The 21,085-nt window shown below is 37.9% G+C and overlaps 1 protein-coding gene across 1 annotated transcript in view; it reads left to right on the top strand.

Moving 5' to 3' along the window:
* Window positions 1-21,085, top strand: part of PIK3R1 (phosphoinositide-3-kinase regulatory subunit 1) — a 100,886-nt gene that overhangs the window by 56,930 nt on the left and 22,871 nt on the right. Inside the window, exons 3-5 of the mRNA XM_007523506.3 lie at window positions 13,189-13,281; window positions 14,249-14,323; window positions 20,071-20,202. Of these exons, the coding sequence (XP_007523568.1) occupies window positions 13,189-13,281; window positions 14,249-14,323; window positions 20,071-20,202 (300 nt within the window). The remainder of the gene's footprint in view (window positions 1-13,188; window positions 13,282-14,248; window positions 14,324-20,070; window positions 20,203-21,085) is intronic.

The following is a 21,085-nucleotide window of genomic DNA, read 5'->3' as shown; positions in this document are numbered from 1 at the left end:
GTTAATCACCAGTCGTTTGGTTGTTTTCTTATTACTGTACTTTGTCCTTTTACCTTGGTATTTTGGTATTTTGGTATGCTGCATTTACATTTATGCACAGGCACAACATCCAGCATTTAAAAGCAAATTTTTTCAAAGACAAAAATCACAAAAAGGATGCAGTTCTACTAAAATCACCCCTCTCTAATTTCTTCACTGGGCTACATTGTTCCAGGCAGTGTGACAAAAGCAAATTTGCAGAATAAGATCACCAAACTGCCATACAGACTATATGAAAGCTGTGGTGCCTATGGAGTTGAGTGGGCCACAGAACTTTGGAGTAGGAAGTGGTGACTTACACCGCGTCTGGGTGTGAAATTATGTACCCCAAATCTGTTAATTTTGTAAAACGCCTAAACCACTAGTTAACAAGAAAAAGAAAAGAAAAAAAAAGTGAACGCAAAAACGTGACCAACAGGGGGAAACCTAATACAGCCTTTGGAGTAATTCAGTTAATTTCCAGTCCCTTTTAAAAAATTACCCAAGCTTCTATTGAAGCCGACAAAAAACATCTGTTGTCTTATTTATAGCCACAATTTCTAAGAAGCATATTCTATAGCAGATGAAAAAGGAGTTGACAGCTCATAATTCATAAAGTTACTGAGGCCTAATCTGATAGAACAAAATGTACAAAACTCCCTCCCGGGGTTCAGGCCCTATCACTTCCCTTTCAGCTGAAGAAAGAAGTGGCACAAGGCAAAAGTGGAGCATAGGTTGTGGCTGCTGTTAAGAAAGAGGGCTCTGAGAGGAGAATGCAGAAAGGAATACCCCGCAGTGATCTCTGATTGCTTTCACCTCTGGGCCTTCTACCAGCCTGAGTCACCGGTACTGTTTCATTAGCAACAACTCAGGTATTTCCATTTTAGGAAGTCAGCATTTTCCGCATCTTTCCCACTTCAGGCTGAGAAGTTTTAGCAGTGCCCTCTCTACAAATTGTTACCAGCACTTTTTGTGTTGATTAAAATGACCTGACCAATTGGGTAGTTCCATATCTAGATTGAGGATTGAGTTTATTTTTTTTTTTATCTTGTTTATTTTTTCCCACTAGTTCACTGTAGTTTATTTAACAAAACCACTTCTTCCCTGCTGACTTCTAAGAATTATGAAAATATACCCATTTCTCAAATTCCACCATATATAACCAGACTTCCTATAATCAAAACATTTTGCTACTTTCATATATATCATGGTTTAAATATAGCCAAAGAGAAAGTAGATTGGTCTAGCACAAATAAATCTTAGCATAGGGCTATTGATTACTCTTTTTTTTTTTAACATGTCATGCCAGGGATCAGACAGAACTTCATGCTTGATAATTCAACACTTTAGCCACTGTGCCACATTCTGAGTCATGGGCTATTGATTACCTATGCTTTTCTGAGAATTTAATTATGTGATCCAACTTCTATCCAGACCGGCACATCAGAAATTTTCCATTAAAAAAAAAAAATCAGAACAAAGGGCTGAAAAGACAGCATAGTGGTTATGCAGAAAAGATTTTCAGAGGCCCTAGGCTTAATCCTCAGTACCACTATAAGCCAGAGCTGGGTATGCTCTTTCATCTCTCTCTCTCTCTCTGAAATAAAATAAAGGTATTTAAAAAATTCAGAACCAGGATAAGCCTAGGAATATTAGTGGTTCTTTAAAGTAATTATTAAAGTATAATATTTTATTAAATATAATCTAGTTTTTATAGTACATTAAAATGGAGAAAGCACAAACATTTTTGTGCTATGCAAATTCAGTCAACAAAAGTGAATCAAGTATTTTGTATTTTACAAAACACGTTTACTGACTTTCTCTCTAGTATCAGTATATGTTATGTTAATACTGAAAACCAAAACAAACCATTACCTCCCTTAAAATTGCTTTTGCACAGAAGTTGGACAGTAGCGCAGCAGGTAAAGTGCAGGTGGCACAAAGTTTAAGGACTAGCTTAAAAGATCCCGGTTCAAGCCCCTGGCTCCCCACCTGCAAGGGAGTCGCTTCACAAGCAGTGAAGCAGGTCTGCAGGTGTCTGTCTTCCCCTCCGCTCTCCATTTCTCTCTGTCCTATCCAACAACAATAATAACTGCAACAATAAAACAACAAGGGCAACAAAAGGGAATAAATAAGTCAATTAAAAAAACAAAAAACAGCTTTTGTAGAAACTGAAGTAACACTGCATTTTAGTATATGTTTCAGTTGTGCATGGTTGAAAACCAGCCTATGTACATACTGCATTAAGTTCACTACTAGAAATCCAATTCTGACCTTCAACATTCAATTGACATCTTTGTCTTAAATTACTCACCACCCTTCTCCTCTGGTCTTATAGTCCAAATGCTCAGTTTTACTTATTTTTATACCATACTTCATAAGAGGGAAATAACACAGTTATTAACATTCTCTATCTGGTTCATTTCAGTAAGCATAGTAACCTCTAGGTGTATTCTTATTATCACAAATGACAGGTTTCATCCTTTGCATAACTAGGCTTTCTCTGTGTATATGAACCACCTCTTCTTTATCCGCTTGTCAGTCAGTGGGTGCTTGGATCATTTCCAGTTCTTGATTATTGTTAAGTAGTACTGCAGTAAACACGGGATACATATATCCTTCTGAATAAGTACCATTATAATCTTAGGTAAAAGTTCAGAAGTGGTATAACTATCAGTGATATTTTGGAACATTTGTTTCAGTAAAAGAATTTTACTACCTGCTTCATCTCTGCTGTATTTTTTTCTTCATTAGCTAGTAGGGAAATTTCTGTTCAATATTTCCTAGTGCCTTGCCTTTTTTAAATTAAATCTTTTTTTAAATTATATTTATTTACTGGAAAGAGACAGCCAGAAATTGGGAGGGAAGGGGGTGGTAGAGAGGGGGGAGAAAGACAGAGACACCTGCATCCCTGCATAACGGCTCATGAAGCTTTCCCCCTGCAGGTGGCGGGGGGGACCAGGGGCTTGAACCCAGGTCCTTGTGCACTATAATGTGTGCGCTTAACCACGTGCACCACCACCTAGTGCACTTGGTCCCTGTGCCTTGCCTTTATTGCTTCTTTTTTTCCTTCCTAATCCTACACATGTTCATGTTTTGTTTTGTTGTTTTTTCTTTTCTTTTCCCTCTTTGAGCACAAACACTTAATTCCCCTTGTGGGTTTATTAAGTGTATCTCATTAATCTTTTATTTTGAAATTCTTTGAAGCATAAATGACTATATATATATATAATATACATAATGTCTCCTGATCTCCTTTCCTACCTGATGAATACCCAGACTATCCCATTTGTACCTTGCTCACTGTGATAAATTAGCCATTTATATTTAGCTGAATAAAACCCATTACATGTTTCAGGAAGAATGTGCTTAGTTTAGCCTTATGAGAAAATATTTAATAAATGCTGTCCTGAAAATCTTTAGCCTGGCTTAGTGGACTGGCCAGGTTTCAATCCTGATAAAGCAGAAGTGATGGCAATAAGCTGATCTACCAGTTAAAGCAAAATCTGAACAAATGAACTACTTTTAACTTAGGGTTCTTAAATTGAAGGTGTCTTCTGTTCCCAGTGCTTTTCTATCAGTATTCTGCAAAAAGTTTTTAGCCTCTGCTCATGGCTGTGTAACCTCCAGAAGTGGCAGCACAGGGTTTTGTCTGCCTAAGGAGACACTAAGTGTCATGGAGTGGTTACAGCTTACTTTGAAGTTAAGTCTAATTATACGTGATGGTTGGAAGTGCTGGGTCAGTCAGTATTATCTGGCCAACACATATTTAGATGCCAAGCCCCTGGGGGCCCTGATGTAAGAGCAGCCCATGGAGCCCTTGAGCCAAGGGCATTCAGACAAGTTATGGGCACGAAGTTTAACTTCTGTCGACCACAATGATTGGAATGTTCTCTCATCTTACTTTATCTTACCTCTACCTCCTGATTAGGTCACTAATATGCACATGGAACTTCAGGAAGCACTGCCTCTTACTGCTGCCCTTGGAGTATTCAGACACAGAAGATGCTCAAGGGATTTAACATGGGTTTTCTTTTTCTAGATAGAAGCTTTCTTCTCTTTCTTTGGGTCTTGTGTCAAGTGGAGTAGGCAGCTAGGACTGCCATAACCAAATCCTATGAACAGAGTGGCTTAAACAACAGAATTTTTTTTTCTTTTCTTTTTTTTTTTCAATTGGTGCGACTGTAAGTCTGAAGTCGAGGCTCTAGTAGAATCCAGGTTTGGCTTCCCATGAGGACTATCTCCCTAGTTTGCAGGCAGCTGCCTCTTGTGTGTTCTCACTTGGCAGAGAGAGGAAGGAAGTTCTCTGGTGTCTCTCCTCATAAGAACCCCCACCCCTTCACCTCCTGATGCCCCTTAAATCGAAATTAATTTCCAGAGGTCTCAACTCCAGTTATAAGCACATTGGAAGATAAAGGATGGGGAGGGCTGGGGAAGAGTGTCATACCATAAGTCAGACCATAGCAAATTATTTCTGCAATTTACTTTGAAATGCATCTGGAAAAAGGAGGTGGACTGATGGATAGATACATCAAGGCAAATAAAGTGAAGCGGTACTTATAGGCTCGAGTGAGGATATATGGGTATACTTAACTTTTGGATGTGCTTACAATGTCAGAAAGAAAACCCTTGCTCTCTCTAGCTTTTAGAGTAACATTTAGTGATTTCCCCTTTCTGATTTCCAACCTGACTTTCTTCAAATTGCCTGTTCTGCTGAGTTGGACCCATTTGCCTCTTTGGCACTTCCCTCTCTATTTTCCCCTCCGGTAGGCAGTGCTTCTGTGCTTAAGTTAGTGAGATTCCACCCAGAACTCCTTTCTCATATCCACTTTTTTGCCAGCAGTATCTTTCTGTTCAGCTCTCTTCTTGCTCTACCACCCTCTCTTAACCAGGGAATTCTTCATTTCCTGTTGACATTTCTTGACTGCATTTGGAAGGCCAGATTTATGATTTTGAAGCACTGTTAACAATGCTATTTTGTAAGTTTGACTTGAGGTCTGTAATCATATGTGAGTGGGAGAGCTGTGAGTTCCTCCACAGGTTGAAAATGAATTGAGAGAGACAGTGTGGTTCATTGGAGCCTCCTCTTTGCTCTTATTAGTAATAGGTATTCCCATTGCTTTCCCTCCAGGATATCTGCATTTTAAAATGTTTTCCAGTGAGAGTAGAAACACCAGCTTGTTTGAGGGTAATAATAATCAAGATAGCTTTAATTGGGCACACTTGAAAATAATGCTGGTACCTATTTGGAATATCAAACTTCACATATCTTGTGTTGTGTCACCTAACACTCTTAATCACAGTCACCCTTTAAATTAGAGTGCTTAGGCAGTCAATTTAAGCCTCCCTCCCCCAAACATCCAAACTAACCTTAGGACAGTGCTTGTAAACTTTGTTACCTTAACCAAATGACTTAATTTCTCTCAGTCTGCTTCGTCTTTAAATTATATACCTTTGAATTCCAGGGCAAATAATGAAAGTGGGTTTGAAAGGCAGTAATCATTCATTCACTCATTCATTCATTCATTCATTCATTCATTCATTCATTCATTCATTCATTCATTCAACAAATGGTCCAGCACCCATTGTGCATATCACATGATCTTATATTCTTTCCTTCCCTTTTGGGGCCCCTCAGTCACATTTCACATGAAATCTTCTAAGCCAGCAAACCAAAAGACCAACTTCCCTTATAAATCATTTGCTTTGAAATCCTGCGGATTCAACTGTAAAATTATTTTCCTTGTAGAGAGAGGGGAGCTTTCTTTCTTCCATATTTTAATTTTCTACGCACTGTAAATTAGAATCTGCACATCAAGATCCAGTTTAAGTGATAAGAATTACAATTAATTAGATTTACCTGTCAAGTATTCAGTGTACTTTGAACTGCATTGCAGTTATCTCTTCACTTAGAGCCTTTAGTTAAGGGCCTGAGAAGCAAAACTGTAATGTCTGCTTATGTTTAATAAGATGATTGATTGTTGTTTGTTTCCTAGACTAGTCTGTTGTCTAGAAATAAAATTAAGTGAGCAGAGGATCTCCTGTTCATTATTTTTAAGCTGTGGAGCAGAAGAGTAAAGGGTAAAGATAAACTTAGAGATACTAAAGACTAAGTAGTTTAAGGTATTTGAAGATTTGCAAGCTTCTGTTTAAATCTTTTAACACTTCTTTTTAATTCCCTCTGACTAGAACCCTCAAAATAATATATAGTTATGACTCAAAGACTTATTTTACACATTTACTCTTTCTACTTCTATTTTTACTTGCCTATACTGACTTTAAAAAAGCGCTTCTTTCCACTGAGTTCAATTTCACTACAACTTCATTTTTCTTTTGTACTCAGAGAACTTAAGTATAATAACTCAAATAGATTGGCATACTATTCTTTAAAAAGAGAAAAGTGCAAAATATTTATAATAGTTATATATATGTATATATATATCTTCAGAAGAGATAAGTTTTTCTAGAAGATGAAAGGCAGAATGTAATGACTATACTCTCAAGCTTCCAGTTTTCCACCTTTAAAAAGTATTGAATTTTTTCTTGTGCTAGCTCTAGTAGCTCCTGGGTTTTGGCAGATTGCAAATAGCAAATTATATTTTTAAACATCCATGAATAATGATGATTACAGGAATTACTCTAAATTAAATAATAACTTCCTATTTCTATGTATTGGATACTATGCCTATTTATATAATTCACTTAATCCATATAACAGTCATAATTATTTCCATTCTATAGATGAAGAAGTTGGAATTCAAATTAACAAACTCACCAAAGATTATATTCACTAAGTGACAAGATCGGAATTTCAACCCATCCCTCTAGAAGCCTGTGACTTTAATCCTATTTTTATTATTACTATTATTCCTTTCCTGTTCTTCCCCCCTTTCTTCTTTTCTTTCTGTTTTTTTTTATTGAATAGGTGATTAAACAAAATCCTTAAATGTTTTGTTTTATTTTTTAGCTGCATTAGTTTAACCTATATTTGTTATGACTTTACGGAGCTTACGTATATTTAAACTTTCAGAATATGAGCATTGATTAAATATGAACATGCTTATAAGTTTTATTTAAGAAAAGCCATTGGCATTTGTTAGGACTTTGCCCACTAGGATATACATTTTTGAAATAATGAGGGAGATTGTTTCAGGCAGAAAATGCAGTTTTGCTTGAGCAGCAGTGCATACACACACATCTTGATTTGATACTGATCCATGTTTTGCATGTATGTTTTCTTTTCTGTGTATTTGCATTGCATTTAAAAAGTTGAAGTGGCAGTTTTCATACATTTCCAAGCTGCTTCCATCAGTAATGAAATACTTGGCTTGAACAGTCTTTGAGAGTCCCAGAATTTCAGCTTAAACTTTCCATTTGTCCCTGCCAGGTACTAACTCTAAAATCTTTTTTTTTCTTTCTCCTCCCATTCCTTCCTATCTCCTCCCCCCATTCCCTTTCCCTTCCCTCTCTCCCCTTCCCTTCCCTCCCCTCCTTTCTGTGGAGAATACCTCCAAAAGGTGCAGCTGCGTGCTGGTTTCATCTTGCACTGAATGACACTTTTGGTGCCATTTAATCCAAGGAATGTGGCTGTCTCCCACACATCTAAGGTGCCCAGGGACTGTCCAGGCCTGTCCATGTTAGTAGTTTGGAACGGGCCTAAGTTTAGAGAGAGGGTGAAGATGGGAAAATAGAATGGAAAACGCAGCATCTGATGTGTCATCAGAAATTCTTTGTACATCCTGGGATATTAATCTTCTTGTCAATGTTGAAAACTGATTTCCTTTTTTTTCCATTGAAGCAATGCCTGCCTTGACAATACTTTTAGGCCCTGCTGCTTGCTATTTGTCCTTGTCTTCTTTCTCTTTAAATGACATTGATTCCTTCTTGATGAAAAATGATTCTGCTAAATGAAAAGTTGGTGTTACATTGTCGTGGAGGAACCCAACAAACCTACCAAAATTCTTAAGAATTGAACTTGGTTCTCTTGTACCCTGGGGGGGCACAGTGGACAACAGTGGAGGGAGATGATGCGTCATAACTAGAAAGAGGGATGTGCTAAACATTTGAGGGAGATGTGAAATTATACCCCTAAGACAGCACAGTTTTGTCAAGCAACTTTTCCTCAGTTAGGGGAGGTTGGGAGGGTTAGACATTGATGGATAGATTAACCGAGCAGGAATTGCATGTCTAAGGCCCCAGAGCTCCCAGGTTCTGTCCCCCACACCACCTGAAGCCAGAGTTGAATAGTGTTCTGCCTTGTGTGTCTCCCTTCTGCCCCAACACACACACACACACAAACACACACGAAAGAAAAGAAATAAGACAACTGGAAAAAGAGATAAACAAAATTATGGCATATAAAGAATTTTTCACTCCAGTACAGAGCTTTGATAGATGAAATATACGAAAAGCACTTATATAATCTTCTTTGTGATGTGCTTGGTGTGGATACCATATATGATCTCTGTATTTTGTATTTCTTTTCATTCCATTATGCTTTGATTTACTAAATGTATGATGTGGTGCCATATAGATTTTGCAAAGAACAACTTGCCAAGATGGATTATCAACTTGCCAACCAATTGTCTCGTCTAGTGAGAATTTATTAAAATTGGATCCAGTGGAAAAGTAAATATTCACTTTGTGTCTTCCTTAAAAGTAAACAAATAGTTGACTTTTTAGGGTTATTGAAATAATTACCATTTTTCCTTAGAATATTGTTTTAGAATTTCAGTGTTAATTGATCTGGTTTGGTTACCCAAAGTAACAGATGTGAATGTTCAAGGTTTCTTGCGTAGGACTTCACATTCCCTGTGTTTACATATTTTAAAATGGAAGTGAATTGAGTCATAAACATTGCACAAGGGGTAGGAAATTCTTGAATTGTTATTATTTTTTTTTAAATCTTATTTTCTTATACAGTTTATGTTGTAAAAGTGTCATTGCAGAGCCCTGATCACTTGTGATGATTCATGTGTTTGAAAGGTTTTCCTCAACATTAAACATTGAGTAGGAAATCCACTCTGTTGTGAGGTGATTGTCTATACCTCTTATTGTACTTGTCTAGTTTCTTTTCCTTTTTAAAGTATTCTATATATGTGAGAAAGTTCTGATGTGGTTGCAGGTGCCTGATAGTTACCATAATGCTTTTTAGCAACTTAACATAGATTCTTGGGTGAGTAAAACAGGTTATATTTTGTAGCTCCAAATCCTGAAGGTGAACTGCCAGTTTTTGTCAAAGGAACATTGAGAAGGCTAAGAAAAGAAAAAAGATTTGCTTTTAGTTGCTTTCCTAAACTGTAGTAAAGAATAAAGAAATGAAGAAGCCAGGTGGTAGTGTGTACGCCCAGCTGAGCACCCATGCTATAGTGTGCAAGGAACCAGGTTCAAACCCCTTATCCCCACCTGCAGGAGCCTGAAGCTGCACAAGCCATGAGACAGTGTGACAGGTTTTCTCTTTCTCCCTGCCTCTCTACTCCCTCTTCCCTCTTGATTTCTCTCTGTCTCTATCCAATAAATAATAAGTAAAATATTTTTTTAAAGTAAAGAAATGGGAAGAAATCATTTTATAACTCCATTACAGGTAGTAACGCAACAACTTTGGGCACATATTTTAGTTGTAATTAGATGAAATCTTTAACTTATCAGTTAATTTAACTTCCTTATTTGCCTGCAGAAATGGCTGTGCTGATAAGATTCTAGAAGGAGATAAGCCTTTATTAAGTAATTTTGTTTTCAGCTGCCAACTTTAATTTTTCTTAATTAAACAAATGCCTGTGGAATTTTTAGGGGAGAGAATGAGGAACATGACATATCTGTTTTATGAGTATTGAGTGGTTTTGAGAGCTTGTGTGTTTACTGTTTAATCTTTAACTTCTTGCTTCTTGATTATGTGCTAAGACCACTTGTAAGTTTGATAGACTTGAATAAAAACAATACAGTGGGTCAGAATTCATAACACTTTTCGACACTGTTTCTGTTTTCTTTCTATTGACTATGTCGATAGGATACTTCATTTTGTTTAGTGTAGAAGGCAGTTATATATTTCTGTCATCTGATAATCATCCAGAGAAGAGAGTACTTTATAGTTTTTATCAGAAGAAACAAAATGGCATTCTTTCTCATTTTATAGTGTTTTTAAGGGCCAACAAAACAGCTTACTTGGATAAAATTACTGCTTTGTCACTTTACAATATTTTTTATTACCTTTTTTATTTATTGGATAGAGACAGCCAGAAATTAAGAGGAAGGGGGAGGCAGAGAGGAAGAGAGACTGAGAGACATCTGCAACACTGCTTTACCACTTGTGAAGCGTTCCCCCTGCAGGTGGGGACTGGGGGCTTGAACCCAGGTCTTTGTGGATTGTAATGTGCACTCAACCATGTGTGCCACCACCCAACCCCTTTACAATCCTTTTAAAAAATATATAATTGACAGTGTCTTTGAAAAACAAAAGACAGTTAATCTAGTGCCTTTTAAAAAAAAAATTATTCCCTTTTGTTGCCCTTGTTGTTTTATTGTTGTAGTTATTATTGTTGTCGTTGGATAGGACAGAGAGAAACAGAGAGAGGAGGGGAAGACAGAGAGGGGGAGAGAAAGAGAGATACCTGCAGACCTGCTTCACCGCTTGTGAAGCGACTTGAACCAGGATCCTTACGCCAGTCCTTGTGCTTTGCACCACGTGCGCTTAACCCACTGTGCTACCACCTGACTCCCACAGTCTAGTGCCTTTTAGATATACTCATTAGAACATTTAGAGATTTCTTTCTTTTTTTTAACCAGTGCACTTCTCAGCTCTGACTTCTGATGAACAGGAATTGAGCCTCATCCATCTGCGTGTACCCACATGAATTTGTTTATCAGAAAACTTGTTACTAACCTTAGATTTTTAACTCCATTCATAGATATTCTGGACATTTGGGATGATAACCCAGTAATGTGTGCTAGTGGTACATTGTCCAAGTGCTCATAGATAGGCTCAGGCGAGTGTGGGAAACACAGGAGAAATGAGTATCTACTTACTCATCTCTGTTTATGGTGACTATCTAGAAATTTAGTGATATATCTTGATTGCCTTTATGAAGTCCAGAATGTTCTGGAGTAACATTTTAGGAGGGACGGAGTCGCCCAAGAAGCTTGAATAAAAATTTGCATGCTTTTCATGCACTTGGGATTCAGATGTTGATTGATTAGTCTGATGTCAAAATGCTGTCTTTAGACTGGGCTTTATAATGGAATCTTTGTAGCATAAAGCCAGCTCACTGATTGTTTATTTGCCCTTGACAGAATTTGCCCTTGCTCAGGCTTAAGACTGTTATCACAAAGTGGGCACTGGCCATTTCCAGCTCTTTCAGTTTAAATCAATAAAAATTGAAAGTTCAGTTCCCCCACCACACTACCTATATTTCAAATGTTCAGAAGCAACAGGCACTAGTCACTGCTTCTATAGGGTAGCACAGCCAATTGAATAAATGAAACAGTTTCATGATCAAAGCAAGTGTTACTGGACAGTGTTGCTATAGAATTTGCTTCCATAGCTTGCTTCTTCTTTGCATCCTGGGTAGTTGCAATGCCTAGTTGAGTTAGATGGCAAGATGACATGTATCTATTGCAGAGCATGTTGTAATCTAAAAGAATCTTCAGACTACAGGTATTGCAAAATAAATAATCTAAATCATACTTAATTCTCTGAGGTCAAAATATAGTAACAGATTCATTTGTATAGTCAATCTGTTCTTGCTCTATGCTTACTCGGTATTATATAGATATATGCCCTGAGGCTCCAAGGTCCCAGGTTTACTCCATGGGACCACCATAAATCAGAGTTGAGCAGTGCTGTGGTTGAGAGAGAGAGAGAGAGAGAGAGAGAGAGAGACAGACAGACAGATGGAGAGAAAGAGAGAAACATACTTAACATGATTGGTGATTTATGATAATCGTATCACTAAAATTTCATTGAATATAAATATATTTAGTCTTAGATTACCCAAACTATTTTAAGTGCCTGAAAAGTTACTTATCAATAGTTAATAAACTGGTTTCATGTAATTTTCACAAAAACTTTATGTTTTGGCTTGAGAATTTTGGAGTGAATATATTTAGCTCCGTATTCTTGTATTATGAGAAAGGTATTTTAATTTATAATGGTTTTATGTAATTTTGAAGTGAAAATATGGTTTGTCAATATAATGTTAAAGTGATGATTTGTGTGTCATTCAATTAAATTTTTTTCTTTTGTATCATTGCAATGATAACTCAATAAAGCTTGAAAGGAAATATATGAAAGCATCAAATTTCCCAAGTTATTAACTAATCAAAAAATATATATAGACAATTAACTAATCAAAAAGTATATATATGAACAAATAAAGGTCTTAGGCCAACTACACAGAGACTTAGAGTACCTGCAAATGTTTTTTTTTTAATTTCTTTGTCAGATTTTTTTTTTTTAATTTCTTTGTCAGATTTTTTTTTTTTTAATTTCTTTATCAGCCCTGTCATTTGTGGGGTTTGGGGCAAGAGTCAGAAAATGACTGAGGTTCCCTGGGTCTGTATTAAAGTCACAAATCACTCCAACATATGAAGTAAAATTCAGTCATCCTACCTGGGTCCTTCAGCATGGTCAGGAACCAAATCTGAATTAGGTGTTTTGAGTGCCCCAGATTTCTTCCCCAGAACATGGTACTATGAAGAAAGCTGACCCCCGGCCCATCCCTGAATTTGCTTTATACTACCAAGGCCTTGGACTTCCAAATGCCTATCTGTCTTCCAAATACCTATCCATCTCTCTTGCTCCCAGTGAGCCATAGTCCACTCCTCAGACCCAGGTGTGAACCCCGGTGTGGAGTTCTTCCATGGGTGAAAATGAATCAAGGTGAAAGATTATGAGGGGCCTTTGGAGCAAAGAATTCAGCGATTCTGGGTAAATAGAAGGGAAGGAGCAATCATTTCCCCTTGACCCTACCCTGTAGAAAGAGACAACTGGAAGAGGGACAGCAAGGAACCTTCTAAAGTGCAGGGACTAGCAAAGGATTCCCTTTTTTGCTCAGGCTGCATTTTGTTTCTGTCAGGTATAACCAATTCATTTTGTGTGGCAGTGTTCTTCGTGGTTTTCTCATACACGCAGTTATCCCATGTGAAATGTAACCATGAGATTTTGTTTGTGTGCAGCTTTGATTCATCCAGATCTTGTCGAGCAGTTTGCCCCTCCTGACATTGCTCCACCTCTTCTTATCAAGCTGGTGGAAGCCATCGAAAAGAAAGGTAATTGAACTGATGGAAGAGAAGTATTCAGTTACCTGGTTGTAGCCCTCATTCATTCATCCATCCATTCATCCATCCATTTATTCATTTATTCACTGATTCATTCATTCATTTATTCATTTTGGATAGACATACTGAGAAATTGAGATGGAAAGGGAGACACAGAGAAAGAGAGATACCTACAGTACTATTTCACCACTCATGAAACTTTTCCTGGAGGTGGAGACCAGAGTCTGGAACCAGAATCCTTGTGCATTGTATTATGTGTGTTCTCCAGATTTGTCACTGTCCAGCCCCCTGTAGCCTTATTTCATGGGTGTAATAACTTTTGATTTGTCTCTTTGGGAGTCCAGCGGTAGCGCAGTGGGTTAAACGCAGGTGATGCAAAGTGCAAGGACCTGCGTAAGGATCCTGGCTCAAGCCCCCGGCTCCCTACCTGCAGGGGAGTCACTTCACAGGTGGTGAAGCAGATCTGCAGGTGTCTATCTTTCTCTTCCCCTCCTCTCTCCATTTCTCTCTGTCCTATCCAACAAAGACATCAATAACAGCAACAACAATAACTACAACAATAAAATAAGGACAACAAAAGGGAATAAATAAATATTTTAAAAAATGATTCGCCTATTTGCTACATGTGCTAGACACACAATCCACTTGGAGCTATGTCCTGGGGAAAGGATCTTGGTCTGTGATTTTTAAAGCCTAGTAAGTGTGCAGTGAATTTATGGAAACAATTACAGTCTTCATAATTTAATAAATATAATTAACTTGCTCTGTAAATGTGGGCAGATAATTTTGCCAAAATTATTGACATGCCAGATAAGATTAATAGTAGGAGTTGACTTCCAAGACTGGTACATATCTAGAATACATGCTGGGTGGAAACTGGAATGTCTTTTCTGGCAGCATACTCCCAGGTTCTCCAGAGATCTGTGCTGTGCGTACTCAGATTCTTTTGTATTCCTAGGCCTGGAATGTTCAACTCTATACAGGACCCCGAGTTCCAGCAACCCAGCAGAATTACGACAGCTTCTTGATTGTGGTGAGTGTTTCGGAGCTAGAAGAGCAAATCGAAAAGGTGGTTGTTACCTTTGTGTTTTAGAGAAAACACAAAAGGGAGAAGATGTGAAATTAAAGCTCTGCAACCTTTTCATTTGAAGGGAACTCAGAAATCAGGCACAGTTGCGCTGCCCTGTTATGGTAACAGTGCACACCCTGTCAGACCCTTGTATTTGTCTCCTGAGTTGGAGTGTGTGCACACATGCATGCCTGCAGACACGTCGGCTATCACTGCAGCCAGGAGCCTCTGGGTCCTGCGGGAATTGCAAAGGAGAAAAATGACCTCTTGGGAGTTTTCTGGCTCTGTGTATCTCCTTCCCTTGAACCTGCAGCTGGCTCTGCCTAATTCATCTGGATCAGCTTAAAAAAATATTTATAAGCCAGTGTCATCTTACAAATGTATCTGATTTTTTTCCTTCCCCCTGCTTTCTTGCTTTCTCCCTTACTGGCTTTTTCACCCCATATTTACATAAAGTAACATTATGATGTTGCTATGTTGGTAAAATAACTGTGGTTGGGGGGCTTCTTTGTAGCATTTGCCCAACTGAGTGACAGAAGTATTTCCACCATGTGTAAGAACCCAGGTCTGAAAGTATCTTCCCACCTGCAGTGAGAAAGCCCCATGAGTGACAAAGCATGTCAGTAGGTGTCTCTCTCTCCTTTCCCCTCTCAATTTCTCTCTGTCCTGTCTAATTAAAAACAAACAAAAAAGAATAATAATAAGGAAAAATGGTCACTAGGAGCAGTAAATTTATTGTGCAGGAACCAAGCTCCACCCATAACCATGATAGTAATAATAAAGAGAAAGGAAGGGAAGAAAAGAAAGAAAAAGAAAAAAGTAATTTTTTAAAAAAGACTCTTACTAGGATCAATTTCAAGCTGCCCACACATTATCATTTGGACTCAAAGTTGGGAAGAATATGTGAGTCATTATAAGCTGAACCCAGTATACCTTTGGTTAAATGGCAATTATTCAGCCAAGAACTAGCTTTATTAATTGTTCCCTCTCCCCATAATCAGGCAGGAAAAAAATAATAAAACAAACAAATACATTTATCCAAATGTGAGCAGGCTTCCTTGCCATCATTTCAGTAATTCATTACATTTATCAATTTAAAGAATCAGATTTTTTTTATCTCCCCTCAATGCTTTTTGGTTAATTTAGAAAAATAATTTTTCCTCATATTATTTTAACTGAATTTGGATGTTAGATTCAGTAAAAGTGAAACCGGTTTTAGAAGAAGCTCTTTGGAATGCGTACTTATATAAAGAATGTTTGCATGATACTTAGTAAATGAAAAGCTGAGGTGTGGGACAGCTTTAAAATGGATCAGCTTATGAAAATTACTACAAAAATGTTTTTTTTTTGGGGGGGGTTATCTTTCTCAATTGGTAGTTTCACTTGAAATACACCATCCAAATGTTTTAAGCTTTAATTTCTTTTCCCTCCATACATGGAAATCAGTCTTAGACACAATATACAGCATATCTCCTACCCCACCCACAGGACAGGTCACTAGAAACTGACAGAAATCTTAATAGTTTTATCAGGGTGTTTGGAAACACTGAATCTTTGTCCTAAACCAATTGAAATATAGATAATGTTTTGGTCAGAAAAATCGGTCAAATTGAACATGTTAAAAGTCACAGGAAGTGTTTAGACATCAAAGATGGGTGAGTGGGACTTTATTGAGAAATAGTGGTTATGCTTTCAAATGTAACTAAACACATGATGATGCAGTCTAGCTTCTAAAAAAATCTTTACACATTCCTTGTGAGACAGAACAAAGAACCAAAATTCACGTCAGTAATGTGTTTTGACTTAATAACCACCCTTCCTCATTTGAGATCAGAACATGCACATAGAAAACTGTTTTCATTTGTACACTGTGCTATCAAAGTGAATTTTGTGGTAAATACTACTTCAATGTAGGGGTGGATCTCAGGACTGGTTCCCAATTATGGATTCTGCAGCCCATAAAATACTATAATATCCAGAAAGAAACTCTCAGAAGTCACTTAGGAATAAGCAAAATTTCGTAACTTTTAGCCAGTCCTGTGAACTATCAGGATCTGGAAAAGGACAGAAATGAGAGACAGCAAGCATCCCACTCTTACTGGCACTTACAAAGTTATTATTATTATTTATAAATTTACTGTTTTATTTTTAATTTTTTTTTAATTATCTTTATTGGATAGAGACAGTCATAAATCGAGAGGAAGAGGGAGACAGAGAGGGAAAGAGACAGAAAGACACCTGCAACCCTGCTTCACCACTCGAAAAGCTTTCTCCCTGCAGCTGGGAGCTGGGGGATCGAACCTCGGTCCTTGAGCATTGCAACATGTGCGCTCAACCAGGTGGGCCACCACCTGGCCGCCACAAAGTAATTTTATTTCCTCCACACATTGACCTTGCATTATAAATGTATTATCTGTGTGGCAGAGCTCTGACTTTCATCTAAATTGTTCTCCTTTTGAAGTCTTTCACATTCCCCCCCCCCCATATGCCCTAAGGTATAGTTGGATATTGAATAACACAGGTTTGAGCTGCACAGTTCCACTTAAACACACACACACACACACACACACACACACACACACACACTTCCCATTCTTGTGTTCTGCATTCACTGTTCCAACTGAACACAAATGTTGGATCCAGAGCACACAGATATGGGCATCAATTATAAATAATACATAGATATTCAATACTCAGAAAGTACTCTGCTATTTCCCTTGTGTCATTTGACACTTGTGAAGTTGAGAATTTTCGCCTGAGGTTGAACTGGGCTTTTGACCATTACTGAAATCTTAGTTCTGGTACTAGTCAGTACTGAAGGCCTTTCTGTGCACTGCGACTTGTTCAGCAGCAACCCTGCTTTTCATCTTCTAGATACATCTTCCCCATCTTCGACAATCAAGAGTATCTCCAGACATTGCCAGATGTCTCATGCGGCTTGAGGCAGAGCAGCAAAATTGAAAAGCACAAGCATAGATAGAGATCACTTGGGGAGAGAGTTGAAAAGTAGAAAAGTGAAAAGTGAAAAGTAGAAAAGTGAAAAGTAGGGTGGATGACAAGGTAAATTCCTTCAGCTCAGATCCGTATCTCTTAGCCAGCTGATAGTGTGAATAGCTCTTGGAGAAGAGCATATTAGGGTAGTATTAATGCAAAAAACATGTAAAAAAATAAATAAATAAATAAAAGGATTGTAAGAATACAAACTAGAAACTTCTAGGGGGCTTCAGAAATTATATTTGGACTGGGGAGAGAGCATAATAATTATGCAGAAAAACTTAAATGCTTGAAGCACCAAATATCCCAGGTTCAATTTCCAGCATCACCAGAAGCCAGAGTTTAACAGAGTTTTGGTTTAAAAAAAAATTGAACTGGGGAGATAGCATAATAGTTATGTAAAAAGTCCTGAGGCTCCCAGGTCCCAGGTTCAATCCCCAGCACCACTATAAGCTATAGATGAGTAGTGTTCTGATCTATCTTTCCCTCTGTATCTCTATTCCTTTAGATAAAGATTTTTTTTTTTTTTTGCCCTGCCAAGGATCTTCTTTTTTTAAAATTTTTAATTTATAAAAAGGAAACATTGGAAAAAAACATAGGATAAGAGAGGGCTACAACTCCATACAATTCCCATCACCAGAACTCCATATCCCCTCCCCTCATAGCTTTTCTATTTTTTATCCCTCTGGGAATATGGACCCAGGGTCATTATAGGTGTCTTTTTTTTTTGAAAATAGGAACTTATATTTAAAATAAAGAGAATGTGTTATGTCATTAACTCTAGTGGAATGTCACATTAGGAGAGCTTATAAAGAAAGACCTTTAATACAAAGTATGTGACAGCTTTGTGGAATACACCTCATGTGTGAGAGAAAGGGTTTGGCAAATTATCTATTACTGTAAGGACTTTCTGTAGTTCATCCCACCAACATTTAGCAAGTGTGTTCTGCATGTTGAGTGCTTAGGGAAACTGGAAGAGCAGGTGAGAGCTACAGTCTGTGCCCTTGAGGTACTCTCTCTCTCTGGGAGACACATAATTACCACACTGTCTAGAAGGCGTCCTAATGGAGGGTTTTTCTTGCTCCTCAGCACTGCTCTTGCAGAGGGCAGGGAAATCCTGGGAGGGAACTCTCCCAAGGGAGGGACATGTGGATGGACCATTCAGTACCTTAATGTTTATACTACATCTCCAAATAGTTTCATATTTTTATCACATTTTTAGGACATGAGCTATTTTTAAAATATTTATTAGTGATTAAATAATTACATAACAAGATTATAAGAACTACAACAGTACAGTTACATTCTGCATCCACTACTAAAGTTCTGTGTGTCACTTCCCTCACCCCAGCTGCACCCCCTTCAAGCCACCATAGTTCAGTTAGGTGGCTACTGCTACTCTCCCTCCCCACCTCCACCTTTTACTCCTCCTGCTCTTCTCCTTAGACAAGTTTATGCTTTTAAATTCTGTGTATTCAAATATGAGTGGAATTACCCAGTAGTTGTCTTTCACGTTTTTATTTCACTGAACACACTCATTTTCAGTTCCATCCATTTTGTCCCAAAGGTTACTATATTATCTTTTTCAATTGCAGAGTAGAATTCCATTGAATGTATATTCCATAACATCTTTATCAAGTTATCTGTCAGTGGGCATTTAAATTGTTTCCACTCCTTGGTTACTATGACTAATGCAGCATGAATATAGAGTGCATATGTAATATTTATTTGCCTGGCAAAGAGACCTATTACATGAAGAATGTAATTTGAACAGGGGACAGGGCACCAGGAACTTAACCAAATAGTTGACAACTGTAGAATGATCCTTCAATGATATACAGCTTTGTCTGACACACAAGTATTAGCAATGCTTTTGATGTGGATCATTACAGAGATACAGTATTGCTCTCCCTATACGTAAATGTGTGTTATATTTCTGGTTAGATTTCTTTTTCTTTCTTTCTTTTTTTTCTTTTTTTTTTTTTTTTTTTGCCTCTAGGTTTATTGCTGGGGCTCGGTGCCTGCATTATGAATCCATTGCTCCTGGAGGCATTTTCCCCATTTTGTTGCCCTTGTTATTGTTGTTGGATAGGACAGACATTGAGAGTGGAGGGGAAGATGGGGAGAGAAGCAGGCAGACCTGCTTCACTGCTTGTGATTCGATCCCCTATAGGTGGGCTGTCGGAGGCTGGAACCAGGATCCTTACACCAGTCCTTGCACTTTGTACCATGTGCGTTCAGCCCACTGTGCTACCACCTGCCCCCCTCCCCTTTTTTTAACCAGAGAATTGCTCAGCTCTGGCTTATGCTGTCATGGGGGACTGAACCTGGGAGCCTCAGGCATGAGAGTCTGTTTGCACATTATGCTATCTTCCTGCTCATTTTCTGGTTAGATTCTTATAGGAAATTAAGGTTCTTTCACCTTTTGCTTCTTCATCTTCTGAATTTAATTTTTTATAACAAGAGAGTGCATGCGCAAGAACCAGAGCATCACTCTGGCACATGTGATGCTGAGGATGGAACGTAAATAAAAAACAAACAGTTATACTTGAAATGCTAGGAGCAACCACTTTGAGAAGAACTACTGCTAATAGCTACTTAACTATCTTATATTGACTTGACCTTCATAGCATTTCTTTTCCTGTGTCACATTTAAATCAAACACTCGGAAACCATATAAAAGATCTGAAACACTTCTTTGAATGTTTATATCATAGATGCTGCCTCTATGGACCTGGAAATGATTGATTTACAGATTTTAGCAGATGCCTTCAAACGCTATCTCCTGGACTTACCAAATCCTGTCATTCCAGTAGCTGTTTACAGTGAAATGATTTCCTTAGCCCAAGGTTTGTTTCCTAAGAACCTCATTAGTCATATGTAGATGTATCTGCCTGCAAGCCTTACTAACTGTTTCATATACAGGGATTTTACCTCCAGGAATATTAGTCTCATCACTATAAGTATAAATGCCCTCCCTCACCATGGCATCCAATAGAAGTCCTAGAATCTGGTTTGCTTAGGAAGTCTGTCCACATGTTGAAATAGCTAATTGTTAACCTTTTATCAGTATTAGCAAAGTTCATTGCATCAGTGAAGGCCACAGTGTTCCACCTGCCGTCATCAGATTAAAAAAAAAAAACAACGGACTAGGACCCATTCCTGGGGGGATATTCTTTTATAGGATTCACTCTGGGTATGCCCTTATTTTTCAAGAGGCCATTATAAAATACACTGAGGGAAGAAGACTCAGTTTTAAGAGCTAATGCTCAGTTAAAGTGCTTTGGAGACAGGAAATTGTGGTTTGTAACCTTCAAAGTTAAAACCTGTGATACTTATCTGATGCTCCTCCGAATTAGCCAATCACACTTGAAGCTGTTCAATAGAGGGCAGATTTTTGCTAGTACACCCTGAACTAACTCCCTGTGGTTTTCTTTTCTATCAAGAGTTTCTTGCATTTCCATTTGACTTGAGATACCTATTTTCTTACAATGCCTTTTTAATATATACATATATATATATGTATATATATATTTGTTTATTTCCTTTTGTTGCTCTTGTTGTTTTATTGTACTTATTCTTGTTGTCGTCATTATAGGATAGGACAGAGAGGAATAGAAGCGGGTGGGGTGGGGAGGGAGACAGAGAGGTGGAGACAAAGACACCTGCAGACCTGCTTCACCACTTGTGAAGTGACTCCCCTACAGGTGGGGAGCTGGGGTTTGAATTACA

Source organism: Erinaceus europaeus, chromosome 5, assembly GCF_950295315.1.
Source record: "Erinaceus europaeus chromosome 5, mEriEur2.1, whole genome shotgun sequence".
Lineage (NCBI taxonomy): Eukaryota > Metazoa > Chordata > Mammalia > Eulipotyphla > Erinaceidae > Erinaceus > Erinaceus europaeus.
The sequence above is the reverse complement of the archived record's forward strand: the minus strand, read 5'-3'. Positions and strand labels throughout refer to the sequence as shown.